This window comes from Trichomycterus rosablanca, chromosome 1 (assembly GCF_030014385.1).
Source record: "Trichomycterus rosablanca isolate fTriRos1 chromosome 1, fTriRos1.hap1, whole genome shotgun sequence".
Classification (NCBI taxonomy): domain Eukaryota; kingdom Metazoa; phylum Chordata; class Actinopteri; order Siluriformes; family Trichomycteridae; genus Trichomycterus; species Trichomycterus rosablanca.
Window position 1 is genome coordinate 43,585,946 of NC_085988.1, and position 17,753 is coordinate 43,603,698.

The following is a 17,753-nucleotide window of genomic DNA, read 5'->3' on the forward strand; positions in this document are numbered from 1 at the left end:
CCCAAACATGTCTCAGTCAATAAAATATTCAGACTTAAAAGGGTCCTGAATGTCATGGTAGTTTTCAGTGAAATCTTCAACTGTACATTTTCCTAGATTGAACGATTGGAACACGTACTTATTTTCAATAGCAAAGAAAACACTTTCATGAATCAAAGTTCTTTCACGTATTTAAGTCCATGGCAATGTTCAATTTGATTGTGGAAAGTCACACTTATTTACGACAGAGCTTATTTCTGTATGTTCCATTTGAATTATTTTAACCATAGAGATGCATTTCCATCTAACATAACAATCACTCTTCAGTGTACTTTGTATTTACCTAAAGTTGTTTAAAAATGCTCTAGGCGACACTTGTAAAAATGTAAAATCTGCTTCCTAAGACTTGACTTAAATAAAAAACCAGGAATTAGGAGGCCATGGCACATAAATAAATTACATTATGGCATGATATTAACCAAGAAGTATTTGTTTCAATTACGACAACTGCCCTGATATGCATAACCTACACATGTTAGTAATCTTTTAACTGAAATAATATAACTTATTTTTGGAAAGGTGACCAACAGTTTATTTACTTAACAGTTTAACAGTAACAGTTTAGTTACTCAAACTTCATACAAAACTAGTGGTATTTTCAAATTTCACTTTACAAAAACAATAAAACATTAAAAGATTGTACATTGACCATCATGATCCAACATTTTTCAATTTGTGTTGGAATTCCCAGAGCAAGTTCACTGTGTTGTAACCTCCACCAATCCATCCATTAATCCAGTCAGATCTCCAATTCTCTTCTGTCTCTTTCTGTTTACATCATGATTCAGTCACAGTAGTATTTACTAATAAATCTGGAATGTATAATGATAAATAGCCTATAACAACGTGAAAACTGATTTTTTGTTTACAGGCAACAGTTTTACAAAAAAAAAATATAAATGCCTTCTTCTGAACTATATAAATTAAATTATTGCCCCCTGTTACAGAAGTTGTACACTTATTCTAAACAAAAATGACAAGAGTGTTTAAAGTTTTTTTAACAAACAAAACAAACTGTACATGAATTTAAACTTTGTGAAAGTAGGCATGAAAAGTGACCAGTCAACCACCTACCATTAAAATCCACCATGAATCGTAAGCTTTATACCGGTAGGACATAAAACTAAAGAACGATCTTTTGTTCAAAACTGGGGCTATGGTATATTCTACAGTTTATCAGTCTGTCAAGTTGGTTTGGTCCGTGATTTAATACTGCTCTCCATATCTGAAGACACTTCACTTTTTGGAAAGAAACTTCATTTTGTGTCCTGCAAGACAGAAAATCATTTACTTAGTGGTTTCTGAATCTCCAGTCAAATGATGCTAGTCTTCTTTTGATATTTAAGGCTGAAGACAGCTTACCTAAGCCTTTCAGAAACTTGTTGACCCCTCGATTTTCAGCTCCAGGCAAAGAGTCCAGGTAATCCTGAGCCCTCATCTCAAACAAGCCTGTGGGAAAACACAGTTTAAAAGAATCTTTTAGGTTTTTATAGTGTTTTTATTGTGTTTAGCTTGCAGGTTAGCTATTTTTGATATCTTTATTTGAGAGGACTGTATCATTGATAGTTTGTAGCATTCTTGAGCTCACTCCAGGCACCATAGTCACTCTATACAAGCTACAAATGGCTTGAAGGTTTTAGGTTAGTTGCTAAAAAGTTAAGCCCTTTTTACACTAAAAGCCTATGTACACCGATCAGCCATAACATTAAAACCACCTCCTTGTTTCTGCACTCACTGTCCATTTTATCAGCTCCACTTACCATATAGAAGCACTTTGTAGTTCTCTAAATACTTTTTTAGCCTGATTTCACCCTGTTCTTCAATGGTCAGGACCACCACAGAGCAGGTTATAGTTAGGTGGTGGATGATTCTCAGCACTGCAGTGACAGTGACATGGTGGTGGTGTGTTAGTGTGTGTTGTGCTGGTATGAGTGGATCAGACACAGCAGCGCTGCTGGAGTTTTTAAATACCATGTCCACTCACTGTCCACTCTATTAGACACTCCTACCCAGTTGGTCCACCTTGTAGATGTAAAGTCAGAGACTCAGAGACTCATCTATTGCTGCTGTTTGAGTTGGTCATCTCCAAGACCTTCATCACTGGTCACAGGACACTGCCCACAGGGTGCTGTTGGCTGGATGTTTTTGGTTGGTGGACTATTCTCAGTCCAGCAGTGACAGTGAGGTGTTTAAAAACTCCATCAGCATTGCTGTGTCTTATCCACTCATACCAGCACAACACACACTATAACACCACCACCATGTCAGTGTCACTGCAGTGCTGAGAATGACCCACCACCCAAATAATACCTGCTCTGTGGTGATCCTGGGAGAGTCCTGACCATTGAAGAACAGCATGAAAGGGGGCTAACAAAGCATGCAGAGAAATAGATGGACTACAGTCAGTAATTGTAGAACTACAAAGTGCTTCTATATGGTAAGTGTAGCTGATAAAATGAACAGTGAGTGTAGAAACAAGGAGGTGGTTTTAATGTTATGGCTGATCGGTGTATATACAAGGTCATCTTTAACAGTAATGACCAGTAATTACTAGGTACCATGGCACATTATAAAAGTGATTTGTATTAAGACATATTACACCGACTATCCACTGCGTTTTATGTTCCCATGTTCGATGATGTCATGGAATTTTTAGACTACTTAAAAGATAACAGCACAGCATCTTTTATCTTTTCTAGGATAAAAGGTTCTTGGGTGAGGCAAAAATACACTTGCATAGTACCAATGTGACCCAGGGTGCTATTGACTGGTCAGGCATATGCATACAGAAATGACTGGCTATGTCTAGGGAATTTGAGAGTTGTGGCGTGGCCGAGACTCTGCAATAAGTTGGTGACCTGTTTGCAGTGTGTTATTGCATTACGACCATTGATTCTGGGGAAATCCTACCCACCGCTGACCTGACCAGGTAAAACATGAATGGTAAAATATTTTTTTTTTTAAAGTAGCTGTAAAAATCATTACAGGTAATACAGAGCCTGAATAAATTAACACTGAATAAGAAGAGGGCTGCACAGTGGCGCAGTGGGTAGCTCTGTCGCCTTAGAGCAAGAGAGGCCTGGGTTTGATTCTCCTTGTGTGGAGTTTGCATGTTCTCCCCGTGTCCGCATGGGTTCCTCCGGGTGCTCCGGTTTTCTCCCACAAGTCTAAAGACATGCAGTTAGTTTAACTGAAGCTACTAAAATTCCCCAAGTATGAGTTTGTGTGTGAATGTGTGTTGCTCTGTAATAGACTGGAAACCTGTCAAAGGGTTTCCTGCCTTTCACGCAATTAATCATACCCACTGTGACCCTGACCAGGATAAAGCAACGGATGATGGCTGAATGAATGAATAAGAAAAGGTTTATAAAGCATAGAGACACTCCAGAAAGTGTTGTTTTGAACTGGGCCACCCTTCAATATATTCTCATAAAGTGTGCAAGTAAAAACATGTGGCTACAACAAGAGAACAGTAAAGGTATAAATGCTTAACTTCTACTGCATGGGGCTTTGAGACACTATGATACTACGATTACTAGGCAAGGCAAGGCAAGGCAAGTTTATTTGTATAGCACCTTTCATACCCAGTGGCAATTCAAAGTGCTTTACATAAGGAAAAAAAAAGTTAATTAAAAGCATTAAAACATTCCTGAGATCTAGAACCTCAGAAAGACTTCTTGCAAACATTTAGTTACAATTAAGACAACATGAAAGTAAAACAAGAGAGATAAAAAATTAAGAACATGAAAAATTAAAAGAAAATATTGTAAAATAAACCCTATAATTTGGGAAATACGAAATTAAAACAATAGAGATAAGCAATTAAAACATGAAAACTAAAAGAAAATATAGTAAAATATACACTACAGTTTAGAATGTACACTACTCTATAAAAAAAATTATTAAGAGCATGAAAAACTAAAAGAAATATGGTAAAATGAGGGTAATAGCAAAAATTTTGAGCTCAATCATAGGCACAAGAGAAAAGAAAAGTTTTTAACCTGGATTTAAAGATTTCTACATTTGCGGAACATCTAATATCTCCTGGCAGTCTGTTCCAGTTATATGCAGCCCAACAGCTAAATGCTGCTTCACCATGTTTAGTTTGGACTCTGGGTTCAACTAGCTGACCTGAGTCCATGGATCTAAGAGATCTACTGGGTTTATATTCTCTAAACATTTCTGAGATGTATTCTGGGCCGAACCCATTCAATGATTTATAGACCAGTAGCAGCATGATTTTTCATCCACTTATCACCAGTATAATCAAATGTGAGTCCTTACCTCTTAGTCCCTGCCTCCTCATCTCTCTTTCCTGTATAAAGCCAGCAAACATCTGTGTCTCCATGAAGACCTCCAGGAAGCGCCGCAGGCTCTTAGAGGACACAGCTTTGCGGAAAGCCTCGCGCTGAAAGGACAAGGGTGTGGGGGAGGAGGAGGATGCTGAGGATTCTTCATCCCGCTCAGTGCCACCCATAAAGAATGAGTGGTGTCCGACTATTTCCACAAAGAAACGGACAAAAGCCTCGGACACCACAGCACTCAGGGAGAAGTGTTCTAATGAAATGAGACAAAAATAATTGAGATATAATTTAAAAAAAACATAACTTTAAGACTTAGTATTAAGGTGTTAATTGATAAAACCATTAGCAGTTTGATAACATACACCAATCAGCCATAACATTAAAACCACCTCCTTGTTTCTACACTCACTGTCCATTTTATCATCTCCACTTACCATATAGGAGCACGTTGTAGTTCTACAATTACTGACTGTAGTCCATCTGTTTCTCTACTTACTGTTTTAACCTCATTTTACTCTGTTTTTCAATGGTCAGGACCCCCACAGGACCACTACAGAGCAGGTATTATTTGGGTGGTGGGTCATTCTCAGCACTGCAGTGACACTGACTGACTCACTGGTGGTGTGTTAGTGTGTGTTGTATGAGTTAGTGTATGAGTTGTATGAGTGGATCAGACACAGCAGTGCTGATGGAGTTTTTAAACACCTCACTGTCACTGCTAAACTAAGAATACTCAAACAACCAAAAATATCCAGCCAACAGCGCCCCATGGGCAGCGTCCGGTGACCACTGATGAAGGTCTTGGAGATGACCAACTCAAACAGTAGCAATAGATGAGTGAACATCTCTTTTGTTATAACATCTACAAGGTGGACCAACTAGGTAGGAGTGTCTAATAGAGTGGACAGTAAGTGGACATGGAATTTAATGTCTGATCCACTCATACCAGCACAACACACACTAACACACCACCACCATGTCAGTGTCACTGCAGTGCTGAGAATCATCCACCACCCAAATAATACCTGATCTGTGGTGGTCCTGACCATTGAAGAACAGGGTAAGTGGAGCTGATAAAATGGACAGTGAGTGTAGAAACAATGAGGTGGTTTTAATGTTATGTGTAAATGGATGTAAATGGATTATGTTGGTTAAACAGAATTTACACTGTAATGGTTCTGTGGCGTTTGTGGGACTTACCACTCTTCCCTGACGTCACAGGCCTTACAGAGCAGTACAGAGCTAGGCCTTTAATAAGAGGCCAGCTCGTTAGGGTGAACGACCTGCAGCTGCGGCTCCCTTATTTAAGGGCACGCCGCCTGGCTGCAGGTGTCGCACCTTTTGTCTTGTTTGCTCCTTTTGTTTTGGGCACTGCGGTGTCCGTGGGGACTGCTGACGGCTCCCCCACGCTTCTTTTGTAGTTTTAGAGGTACCCCCGGTGGCATTAGGCCATCAGGGTGTGTAGACTGCAAGGTTGAGGTAATTAGCTTTTCTTTTACCTTCTTAGAAGTAGCGTGGTGCGATGTCGTGCAGTCCTCGTACTGTTTTTATTTTGCCCGTTAGCATTTAGCATTAGCGGGTGAAGCCAGCCCCGTGACACGGCGCTGGTCCCCTCACCGCTAATGTCTACCTAGCTGATCTAGCTGTGGTATTCGGCAGCCGGTGGGTGGCGTCTCGGTAAGACACTCGGTTGGTCTGCCAGCACCCCCGGTTCGAATCCGCACTAGGAGCTTGGGTAACTGTTTTGTTAACCGGTTTTCTTCACTCAGTTCTCATAACAGGGTGGCTCTAGCTGCGGCTGATGACGGAGCCCTCTGTTTCCCCCGAACTTCGCCAGTGGCGATTTCGGGGTTTTCGGTAGCTTAAAAATATTTATTCTGGGATTCAGCAACCGCTGGGTGGCGACACCGCTAACTGCGCGGCTGTCCTGCCAGCCTCCCCGGTTCGAATCCGCACCCTTTTGTGTGCTTTAACAGATTGGCTCTAGCTGCGGCTGATGAAGGAGCCGTCTGTTACCCCGAACTGCGCCTGAGGCGATTTCGGGGCTTTGTAGCTCAAAACATGTAGTCTGGGATTCTGCAACCGCTGGGTGGCGACACCGCCAAGCGCGTGGCCGTTCTGCCAGCTCACCCGGTTCGAATCTGCACCCTTTTCGTGTGCTTTAACAGATTGGCTCTAGCTGCGGCTGATAACGGAGCCGTCTGTTACCTCGAACTGCGCCTGAGGCGATTTCGAGGCTTTGTAGCCAAAAATAATTGTAGCGCCTTAAGCGCATGAAGTCATCTGCTTTCCCCCGCTGCAGCAGCGCGCTGGTTACGCGCCCGGCTCTCACCCGAGCGGCCGGGGTTCGCGCCCAGCGTCTTTTAGTTTTCTTCTTTTCTTTTTGTTGCTGCCTGCATTCCCCAGCTAAAGTCCATCGGGGTTCCTTATGTTTGTTTTTGAGTTCTGTCTTGTGTGTGATGTTCTGTGTTTTTCTGTTTATAAATAAACTTTTATTTATTTAAAACCTCCGCATTTGAGTCCTTTCTCTCCCACGTGACATACACTAGATGAATAAAGGTTTGTGTAAATCACAAATGCTTTGTAAATATTTTGTATGTTATGTTATATATGTTGGTCTTATATTGCTGCTATTTGGAAAATTTTAGAGTAGATTTTGGAACATGACTTTGGAAATTTGTATCCATTCAGCCACCAAACCTAAGATTTTGAATGTGCTTGATCGTTCTGTGCAGTCCAGTCAAGATAATTCATATTCTTATCCTCCTTTGTGCACTGGGACATTCCTATGCTGAAACAGGTTAGTAGTAGGTGGTAGGCTAAACCATTTGGCTTGGGAGGTGTTATTTGTGTTGATGTAAGACATACCAATCTGAGACCTGCAGCTTCACTCAGTTGTTATTGCCTTATATAATAACTATATATTTTACTGTTGTCCAGTGCAGGATGCAAATGAAGAAACAATCTCAATTTATAACATATTTATCGTCCATTTAACTGCCAAAGCCAGACCTGAGATTTCATGGCCTATTAGAAGTAATGTTTGTATTTCTTTGACTTTGTATTGCATTTGTCACAGACTTGTGTTAAATTTTGTTGATCTAAAATATCTGAAAACAAATATGTACCATTAGGATAATCTCCTCTATCACAGGCCAGCTCCTTTCTTTTCTCCAAAACATACTCCAAAGCAGTCTGCAGTTTGTGGGGCAAAATAGAATCTTCATCATCCATCTGAAAACATACACATTCAAACACACATGTACAACCTTTACTAAAAAAGGAACCATACGTGTTTTCGAAATTGTTAACAGACATATACTTAAATAACTCCCTGATATATACATACAGTATATACCATACATATACAGTGTATCACAAAAGTGAGTACACCCCTCACATTTCTGCAGATATTTAAGTATATCTTTTCATGGGACAACACTGACAAAATGACACTTTGACACAATGAAAAGTAGTCTGTGTGCAGCTTATATAACAGTGTAAATTTATTCTTCCCTCAAAATAACTCAATATACAGCCATTAATGTCTAAACCACCGGCAACAAAAGTGAGTACACCCCTAAGAGACTACACCCCTAAATGTCCAAATTGAGCACTGCTTGTCATTTTCCCTCCAAAATGTCATGTGATTTGTTAGTGTTACTAGGTCTCAGGTGTGCATAGGGAGCAGGTGTGTTCAATTTAGTAGTACAGCTCTCACACTCTCTCATACTGGTCACTGAAAGTTCCAACATGGCACCTCATGGCAAAGAACTCTCTGAGGATCTTAAAAGACGAATTGTTGCGCTACATGAAGATGGTCAAGGCTACAAGAAGATTGCCAACACCCTGAAACTGAGCTGCAGCACAGTGGCCAAGATCATCCAGCGTTTTAAAAGAGCAGGGTCCACTCAGAACAGACCTCGCGTTGGTCGTCCAAAGAAGCTGAGTGCACGTGCTCAGCGTCACATCCAACTGCTGTCTTTGAAAGATAGGCGCAGGAGTGCTGTCAGCATTGCTGCAGAGATTGAAAAGGTGGGGGGTCAGCCTGTCAGTGCTCAGACCATACGCCGCACACTACATCAAATTGGTCTGCATGGCTGTCACCCCAGAAGGAAGCCTCTTCTGAAGTCTCTACACAAGAAAGGCCGCAAACAGTTTGCTGAAGACATGTCAACAAAGGACATGGATTACTGGAACCATGTCCTATGGTCTGATGAGACCAAGATTAATTTGTTTGGTTCAGATGGTCTCAAGCATGTGTGTCGGCAATCAGGTGAGGAGTACAAAGATAAGTGTGTCATGCCTACAGTCAAGCATGGTGGTGGGAATGCCATGGTCTGGGGCTGCATGAGTGCAGCAGGTGTTGGGGAGTTACATTTCATTGAGGGACACATGAACTCCAATATGTACTGTGAAATACTGAAGCAGAGCATGATCCCCTCCCTCCGGAAACTGGGTCGCAGGGCAGTGTTCCAGCATGATAATGACCCCAAACACACCTCTAAGACGACCACTGCTTTATTGAAGAGGCTGAGGGTAAAGGTGATGGACTGGCCAAGCATGTCTCCAGACCTAAACCCAATAGAACATCTTTGGGGCATCCTCAAGCGGAAGGTGGAGGAGCGCAAAGTCTCGAATATCCGCCAGCTCCGTGATGTCGTCATGGAGGAGTGGAAAAGCATTCCAGTGGCAACCTGTGAAGCTCTGGTAAACTCCATGCCCAGGAGAGTTAAGGCAGTTCTGGGAAATAATGGTGGCCACACAAAATATTGACACTTTAGGAACTTTCACTAAGGGGTGTACTCACTTTTGTTGCCGGTGGTTTAGACATTAATGGCTGTATATCGAGTTATTTTGAGGGAAGAATAAATTTACACTGTTATATAAGCTGCACACAGACTACTTTTCATTGTGTCAAAGTGTCATTTTGTCAGTGTTGTCCCATGAAAAGATATACTTAAATATCTGCAGAAATGTGAGGGGTGTACTCACTTTTGTGATAAATGTGGCCAAAAGTATGTACACCTTAACAAAAATGAATTAAATGCTTCCAGTTAATGGCAACATCCACTAAAACACAATCTTTTAACCATGTTGAATATTTAGAATGTAGAATATTTTTAAAGAGACAACTGGTATGATGTATGTCAAGACACTTTTTGCTTCTCCACAATATATCTGAGACAGTGAAACAGGGTTCATAAAATTGCTTTTAGAGAAAAATAAAACATCTACCTGTCGTAGGAAACGACTATTGCCAAGGTCCACCACCAGAACCTGAAAGAGAACAGAGGAGAGGATGATGTAATTTCCTGTGAGTGTACCAGTCTCAGTTCTGTCTCTACACATCTATTGTTCAGCTGAGGAAGACGGTCAGAGTTCAGGGGCAACTGATAGAGCCCATCTGAACAGGAAAAGCTTATAAAAAATATTAGAACCATATGAACCTTTGGACTTATTTCCATTGCAAACACTTGCCCTCATATACTATAATTAAATAAATTTGGGCTGCCACTTCCTTTCCTCTATTATAGGTCTACAATAGTAAGCAGAAATATATGATTTATTTTTTAATAAAATGCAGTGATTCCTTTAAACACTGTTACCTTAAACAATTCACAGCAGACCTTGGTAACTGAAAGAAATCTCATTTTTGAGCACATAGCCAGCACAAACTAAGCCAAAATGTAGGAATAATTTAAGAATAAATTCTGATTTTAACAGCTTTAATTAAGTGACTTATTCCTTCAGATGTGCACAATAACAGAATAAAGTATACCTCTCACTCTATCCTCCTGAATATAAACCTTTATCTTTCTTATTCCTTTATGGAACATTTAATAAAGTATTGTATAACATCTAATGCCTGTACAAGGGTGAAAGATTTATATGAATGAAGAGAATAAAGAGAAACTCCAGCCCCAATGCCTGTACACTGCTAAACTTGTAGATTCTTCATATTAAATTGATTGTGCTTTAATGCCAAGAACAAATCTGTCACTGCAGAAAAGCTGTGTCATTTCAATTTTGTTTGGAGCTTGTGAGGATATCATAAATCAGTGGCATGTAAGTTAGAGTTCAAAAAAGATGGGACAGAGGCATGTTTACCACTGTGTTACATGACCTATTAAATACACTATTTTACTGAAAACCAAGGATCCTAACTGTTGCAATTTTACAAGTGGAAATTTTGTTCATTCTTGCTTAATACAAGATTTTAGCTGCTTAACATTCCATGGGTCATCGTTTAGGATTATTCTTTGTATGATACACCATACATTTTCAACAAGAGACAGGACTGCGGATAACAGCAAATGTCTTTCTGAAATCCCAATATAGATAAGATATTCTAAAAATAATATTTCAAAAATGAGCAGTTCTAATTTTAATTTATTTTCTCAAAATTTGACAAACAACTTTTAAACAATACAGATTTAAGCAAATAAATCCTTCATACTGCTTATTCAATTTGTACTAAAATCTGAAGAGTTAAGTTAAATAATTTAATTAATTCTCCCTATGAGAATTAAGTTGCCTATTAAGTAATGATTGGTGGTCCTGCTACGAATTTACAAAGGGGAATTACATAAGTAATTCAATGAGAGGTCAGTTTAAAATGACAGTCAAATTGACCAATCATATCTTCCCTCTAAATGGGTGGGCTTTGTTATCACTAACCTTATAACGAGTCCTGCCCGTTTTGGCGACACAGGAGCAGTGTATGACACACAGAGCTTGGGTGATGATGTGATTATTTATAAACAGAATTTGCATTTTGTGTAAGAAACTATTTTGTTTATGTAATAACATTTGCTCATTTATTGCTTAATTTTTATGCTTAACTTTTGCAGGATTTTAAACTAGGCTGGAGGATTTTTTCAGTAGATGGAAGAGGACTCTGGGTTCATGTTAACTTGATCTAATAGTGGTAAATTATTACAAATCTGCTTTGTCATGCTGTAAGTTTTTTTGATAGTCTAAACCCTTGCTCACACACCACAGTGATGTGATGAATATTTTGGTAAGCCATTATGGGCTTGACAGCTAACAGTTAACCACAGACAGGATATCATAAATCAGTGGCATGTAAGTTAGAGTTCAAAAAAGATGGGACAGAGGCATGTTTACCACTGTGTTACATGACCTATTAAATACACTATTTTACTGAAAACCAAGGATCCTAACTGTTGCAATTTTACAAGTGGAAATTTTGTTCATTCTTGCTTAATACAAGATTTTAGCTGCTTAACATTCCATGGGTCATCGTTTAGGATTATTCTTCGTATGATACACCATACATTTTCAACAAGAGACAGGACTGCGGATAACAGCAAATGTCTTTCTGAAATCCCAATATATGACACTACATTAATGCTATCTTTACACATATGCAGACCCATACCATGACAAATGCTGGCTTTTGCACCCTTCATGGATAACAGTCTGGTTAGTTCTTTTTGTCTGAATACTTTTAAAAAATGTCCCAACTTTTCCTTAAACAGAATTTGTATTTAGTCAATATTCAGCACTACAAAAATCTTGAAACAAACTATTACCAAATATTTATGTTTAAAATATGCATTCTGGTCATGACTCTCTAGGCCCAAGATATTCTAAAAATAATATTTCAAAAATGAGCAGTTCTAATTTTAATTTATTTTCTCAAAATTTGACAAACAACTTTTAAACAATACAGATTTAAGCAAATAAATCCTTCATACTGCTTATTCAATTTGTACTAAAATCTGAAGAGTTAAGTTAAATAATTTAATTAATTCTCCCTATGAGAATTAAGTTGCCTATTAAGTAATGATTGGTGGTCCTGCTACGAATTTACAAAGGGGAATTACATAAGTAATTCAATGAGAGGTCAGTTTAAAATGACAGTCAAATTGACCAATCATATCTTCCCTCTAAATGGGTGGGCTTTGTTATCACTAACCTTATAACGAGTCCTGCCCGTTTTGGCGACACAGGAGCAGTGTATGACACACAGAGCTTGGGTGATGATGTGATTATTTATAAACAGAATTTGCATTTTGTGTAAGAAACTATTTTGTTTATGTAATAACATTTGCTCATTTATTGCTTAATTTTTATGCTTAACTTTTGCAGGATTTTAAACTAGGCTGGAGGATTTTTTCAGTAGATGGAAGAGGACTCTGGGTTCATGTTAACTTGATCTAATAGTGGTAAATTATTACAAATCTGCTTTGTCATGCTGTAAGTTTTTTTGATAGTCTAAACCCTTGCTCACACACCACAGTGATGTGATGAATATTTTGGTAAGCCATTATGGGCTTGACAGCTAACAGTTAACCACAGACTAAAATTGTTGGCTGTTGGTTAGAAGAATTTAGTTGAATTTACATCTCAAGACCTACAGGATGGAAAAATATATATTTTACCTCCTCTAGAGGGAGCTCCTTGAGTCGAGGAAGAGAGCTGGACAGCAGCCCAACAATAAAAGGAGTTGGAGTGCAAACAATGTCCATCATGGAGGGGGGCAACACCGGGATGTAAGTGTGCTGCCATGTGAAGGGATACAGCAAAGCCACCACAGCATGACAACACTGAGATAATGTGCTGCAGACACACAGAAAAAAGCTTATTCAATTCAACTTACATCATTCAGCATTCATTTAGCATTCTTATATGACATCCTCAGTTCTGAAGCACCCCACCAACACCCTACTCCAAATACACCTCTTTGCTTATGACCTATTGTTAAAGCCACATTATATACTGGATGAGATGTACTGAGATCTCCTCAGGGCAGTGCACTGTTAGGAAACACTGCCATTGAAAACATCTTAAATGGTCGCATCACTTTATAAAAAGGGCTTCAGAACCAGAAAAGAAAAATCTTTCCTAATTTTTAATTGGCTTTATGTGAATAAAAAATGACAATTTAATTAATTGATTTCTTTTCTTGATAAAAAAAAAAAAGCACCATTAATAGTGTTACATTGGATGTAGGGTTGCCAGGTGGTGTTTGGGTTTGGGTTGTTTACATGTGATAATGTTTTAATTACAATGAATTTTATAGTGTTTTAAAATGCCCTCCCCCACATTGAACAATGGAAATGGGTGTCTTTTAATAAGCAAAAACAAACAAAAAGTTCTGTGTGATTACATTTTAAGGCCTTGACAAGTACACTGTATGTTTCACCTCAATTTCACAACAATTTCACTTACTGGTTACCTCATATTTACATGATTTATTTTTGCTAGAATTCTTATTTCTTGTTCTGTTCAGTTATTGTATAAAAATATCACTATCTGTGCTTGAAAAATGTGACCACATGGGGGCAGCAAGGTAAAGTATTTCCAAAAGTTTCCTTGGCTACGTTTAAATATGACGTATAGCACTGGTATATCACTAGTGTCAAATTTAATTACTAACATGTTTACCGAGCTACTACATATAATATGAATATCATATTGACATTGTTAGATGTGCATATTTGCTACACTATATGGCCATAGGTATGTCAACACGAGCCCCATCATTCCCACCTTCCTCTTTTTGTGGAAGCCATCCACTAATGACTAAGCCAGTAAAAACATCCACTTTCTGGGCTGATTTTCCACAAAAAGTTGGAGTGTGTGTGGAAACCTTTGCCTATTCAGCCAAAGAGCATTCAGCCAAGAGGTCAGACACTGATATTGGACAGAAAGTCCTAGCTAGAGGCTACTTTAAAGTCCCTACACACCAATTTGTCAAACAAAGAGTGTCTTTATGGAACTTGCTTCGTACACAGGGGGGCAGTCTTGCTGAAAGAGGAAAGCACCTTCCCAAAATGTTGGAAGCATACTTTTTTTTTTTTTTATAAAATTGAATTTCCTACAAAATTAATATAGCTAAAACATCTGAACCCAATAATTAGATGGGGTGTCTACATACTTTAAGCTGTATAGTGTATACATGGGGCACTTTGGTGCAACGATGGTCAAGTCGGTGCCACCCAGAAATATACACTATGTTGCCAAAAGTATTCACTCACCCATCCAAATCATGGATGAGGTGTTCATGGATAAGGTGTTCCAATCACTTTTCTATGGCCACAGGTGTATAAAACCAAGCACCTAGGCATGCAGACTGCTTCTACAAACATTTGTGAAAGAATGGGTCGCTCTCAGGAGCTCAGTGAATTCCAGCGTGGTACCGTGATAGGATGCCACCTGTGCAACAAGTCCAGTCGTGATATTTCCTCACTACTACATATTCCACAGTCGACTACCAGTGGTATTATAACAAGTGGAAGCAAATGGGAATGACAGCAACTCAGCCACAAAGTGGTAGGCCACGTAAAATGACAGAGCAGGGTCAGCGGATGCTGAGGCGCATAGTGCGCAGAGGTCGCCAACTTTCTGCAGAGTCAATCGCTACAGACCTCCAAACTTCATGTGGCCTTCAGATTAGCTCAAGAACAGTGCATAGACAGCTTCATGGAATGGGTTTCCATGGCCGAGTAGCAGCATCCAAGCCTTACATCACCAAGCGCAATGCAAAGCGTCGGATGCAGTGGTGTAAAGCACGCCGCCACTGGACTCTAGAGCAGTGGAGACGTGTTCTCTGGATTGATGAATCACGCTTCTCCATCTGGCAATCCGATGGACGAGTCTGGGTTTGGCGGTTGCCAGGAGAACGGTACTTGTCTGACTGCATTGTGCCAAGTGTAAAGTTTGGTGGAGGGGGGATTATGGTGTGGGGTGGTTTTTCAGGAGTTGGGCTCGTCCCCTTAGTTCCAGTGAAAGGAACTCTTAATGCTTCAGCATACCAAGAGATTTTGGACAATTTCATGCTCCCAACTTTGTGGGAACAGTTTGGGGATGGCTCCTTCCGGTTCCAACATGACTGCGCACCAGTGCACAAAGCGTGTGAAGGTAGACGAGCGAATACTTTTGGCAATATCGTGTAGGTCCTGAGAACCAAGGTTGAATCTATGCCTAGCTTACTGTATGTGAGCTACTTGGGTTTGTTTTCTTGGGTACTATGGTTTCACATGCAGAACAGTGCTCTGCATTACCCCTATGTGTGAGTGATTAAGTGCATGAGTAAGAGTGTTACCCTGTTATGTTACCCTGTTATGTATTGGCATGAAAAAATCTTCAGCCAGTCCAAGTTCTGCATGGTTTGGACATGGGAGGAAATCGGCAAGTTCGGGGAAACTTAGATTGCATGCCAAATTCATCACAAACAGTGAGTGACTGGAGTTGGAAGTTGGAACCCAGAGGTATTTAGCACCACACTAACACCTGTGCAACTGTACCCACAAGCAGCAATGCATACAAACTATTAAATGAACTGTAGTACAAAGACTGCAATGATATTACTCTGCATAAAAAATATGGTAATTCATCTATCTCTCCTAATCACCTTATCCTGATTAGGGCCGTGGTGGTTCAGAGCCTATGTGGAAACACACAGACAAGGATGCCACCCACTAAAATAATCTGTATTAGACTGTCATTAACTACTTGTCATCATGGTGGGCAAATAACTGACTAGAGCACCATGTAAATCTCATACAGCTGTGACTAAGTCTGTTTTTACTTATGTTTAATCCAGCTGAGTTGAAGTCGCCAATTTTCCACTCATTTCTGAGCAATAGCGTGTCATCCTAGAGAACTCTAGAGAAATTACATATCAGTTTATATTGCAGCAACTATATTGCAAAATTCTTGTCAAAAATGGGAGAGGATATTGTGTGTAGAGTCCCTCAAAATGTACTCATTATAATTCATCTTATAATTCATCTGTTTTGCCAAGCGCTGGCCCCAAAAAGCCTTTTCCAACGAAAAAAGCTTCTTTATTTCATTTCCATGGCAACACTGTAACACTACAGCATTTTTTCCATATCTGCGCCTTAACTATGACAAATGCTTCCATAGACCACACATTTTCTCCGTTTCTAATGTCACATATTTCTTTTTGTCTCCTTTACTAAGTACTTGCACACACGGATGCTGTATGTTATTTGTAAGAACTAAATTCTTTACCAAATAGAAAGAACTTGCAGAACATGGACTCCACAAGACATTTGAAGGGAGTCCTGTGGTATCTGGTACAAGGACATCATCCTTCAGGGTTGCAGGGTGGACTGTCTTACTGTGCATCCTGCTCCCTTATGTGCCTGGCCATTCACATGATCTTAGGGAAAACAGAATTGTCAGACCAGTCAACCTTCTTTCTTTGCTCTGATGTGCAGTTCTGATGCCTGTGTGTCCATTGTAGGTGCTTTCAGCACTGGACAGGAGTTACGTGGGAACTTTGACTTTACACAGAAGGATTTGATGCACTGTGTGGCACATTCACCTCATCACCAGTTTTCAAATGATCTGCAGTTTGAGCCACAGTAGCTCTTCTGTTGGTGTACCACATGCTGTAGCCTTCATTTCCTCTGTCATCAATAAGTCTTGATCAACCAACAACCTACTGGTGGTTCTTGGCTTGCCCTTCAGTAGGCCATAAGCACCCTTTGCTGTTTCAGAGCCGCTTGTTGTTTAATCATATTAAATTGGCCCTAACACAGTCACTTAGGTCTGTATGCTGCCACAATCTGCTGCATTCAACATGTGTATGAGTATCCACCATCAGCCCAACGTTTTATATATCCCTGATTTTTTCCCTGTGCATTTGTGCCTCCTCAAAAACAAAGCGCAATCCCGAATCCCCTGTTATACCTGAGCTTGTCAGCTGTAAAGATGACCCTTCGCTCCAGAAGCAAGGAGGCAAAGACTTTTAAGAGGGGACGCAAATTCAAAGAGGAGAAGAGGCACTCAAAATCCACATGCTCCAGCCGCGAGTCTGAGGGACGACACAACTCTATAACCTAAAAAAAGCGAGAGAAAGAGACAGAGGAATGAACTGACACATTCAACCTACACCCAATAAATCTGAATCAAATTTATGTCTAAAAGCATTAAATTCATGACTTGTTTGACTTTGCTGAATAGTAATTAACAGCATGAGATGTAAAAAATAGAGGTGCTAAATGTGTGACAGTCCAAAGAGGTATGAATTCTATGACAAGACATGATGCAAATCCTTATAGGTTTAATAACACACTTCTATATACTTGCTGTACATTTGTGTTTAATAGAGCAGTGCAGAGCCTCTGCTGTAATCAGTGGCTTGTAGTTTTTTTTAATAATTTTTTTGTATTTTTTATATATTTTATAATGACTGGAAAGTAACTGCGTATAAAAATTAACTGTAATTATTGTCAGTGGTTTAGAGCGGGTAGCGCCGTCGCCTTACAGCAAAAAAAGCCTGGGTTTGATTCCTTTCTGTGTGGAGTTTGCATGTTCTTCTTGTGTCCATGATGGTTTCCTACGGGTGCTCCGGTTCCCTCCCACACGTCTAAAGACATGCAGTCAGGTCAACTGGAGCTACTAAAA

At 39.8% G+C, this 17,753-nt stretch overlaps 1 protein-coding gene across 1 annotated transcript in view; it reads right to left on the minus strand.

The window, feature by feature from the left end:
- Positions 1–544: 544 nt before the first annotated feature.
- si:dkey-82f1.1 (DENN domain-containing protein 2A) overlaps positions 545–17,753 on the minus strand; it is a 54,221-nt gene continuing 37,012 nt past the window's right edge. The window contains exons 14-20 of the mRNA XM_062993136.1: positions 17,037–17,185; positions 12,755–12,932; positions 9,582–9,623; positions 7,472–7,577; positions 4,324–4,596; positions 1,402–1,488; positions 545–1,307 (exon numbers count right to left, since the gene is read on the minus strand). Of these exons, the coding sequence (XP_062849206.1) occupies positions 1,276–1,307; positions 1,402–1,488; positions 4,324–4,596; positions 7,472–7,577; positions 9,582–9,623; positions 12,755–12,932; positions 17,037–17,185 (867 nt within the window). The 3' untranslated portion in view covers positions 545–1,275. The remainder of the gene's footprint in view (positions 1,308–1,401; positions 1,489–4,323; positions 4,597–7,471; positions 7,578–9,581; positions 9,624–12,754; positions 12,933–17,036; positions 17,186–17,753) is intronic.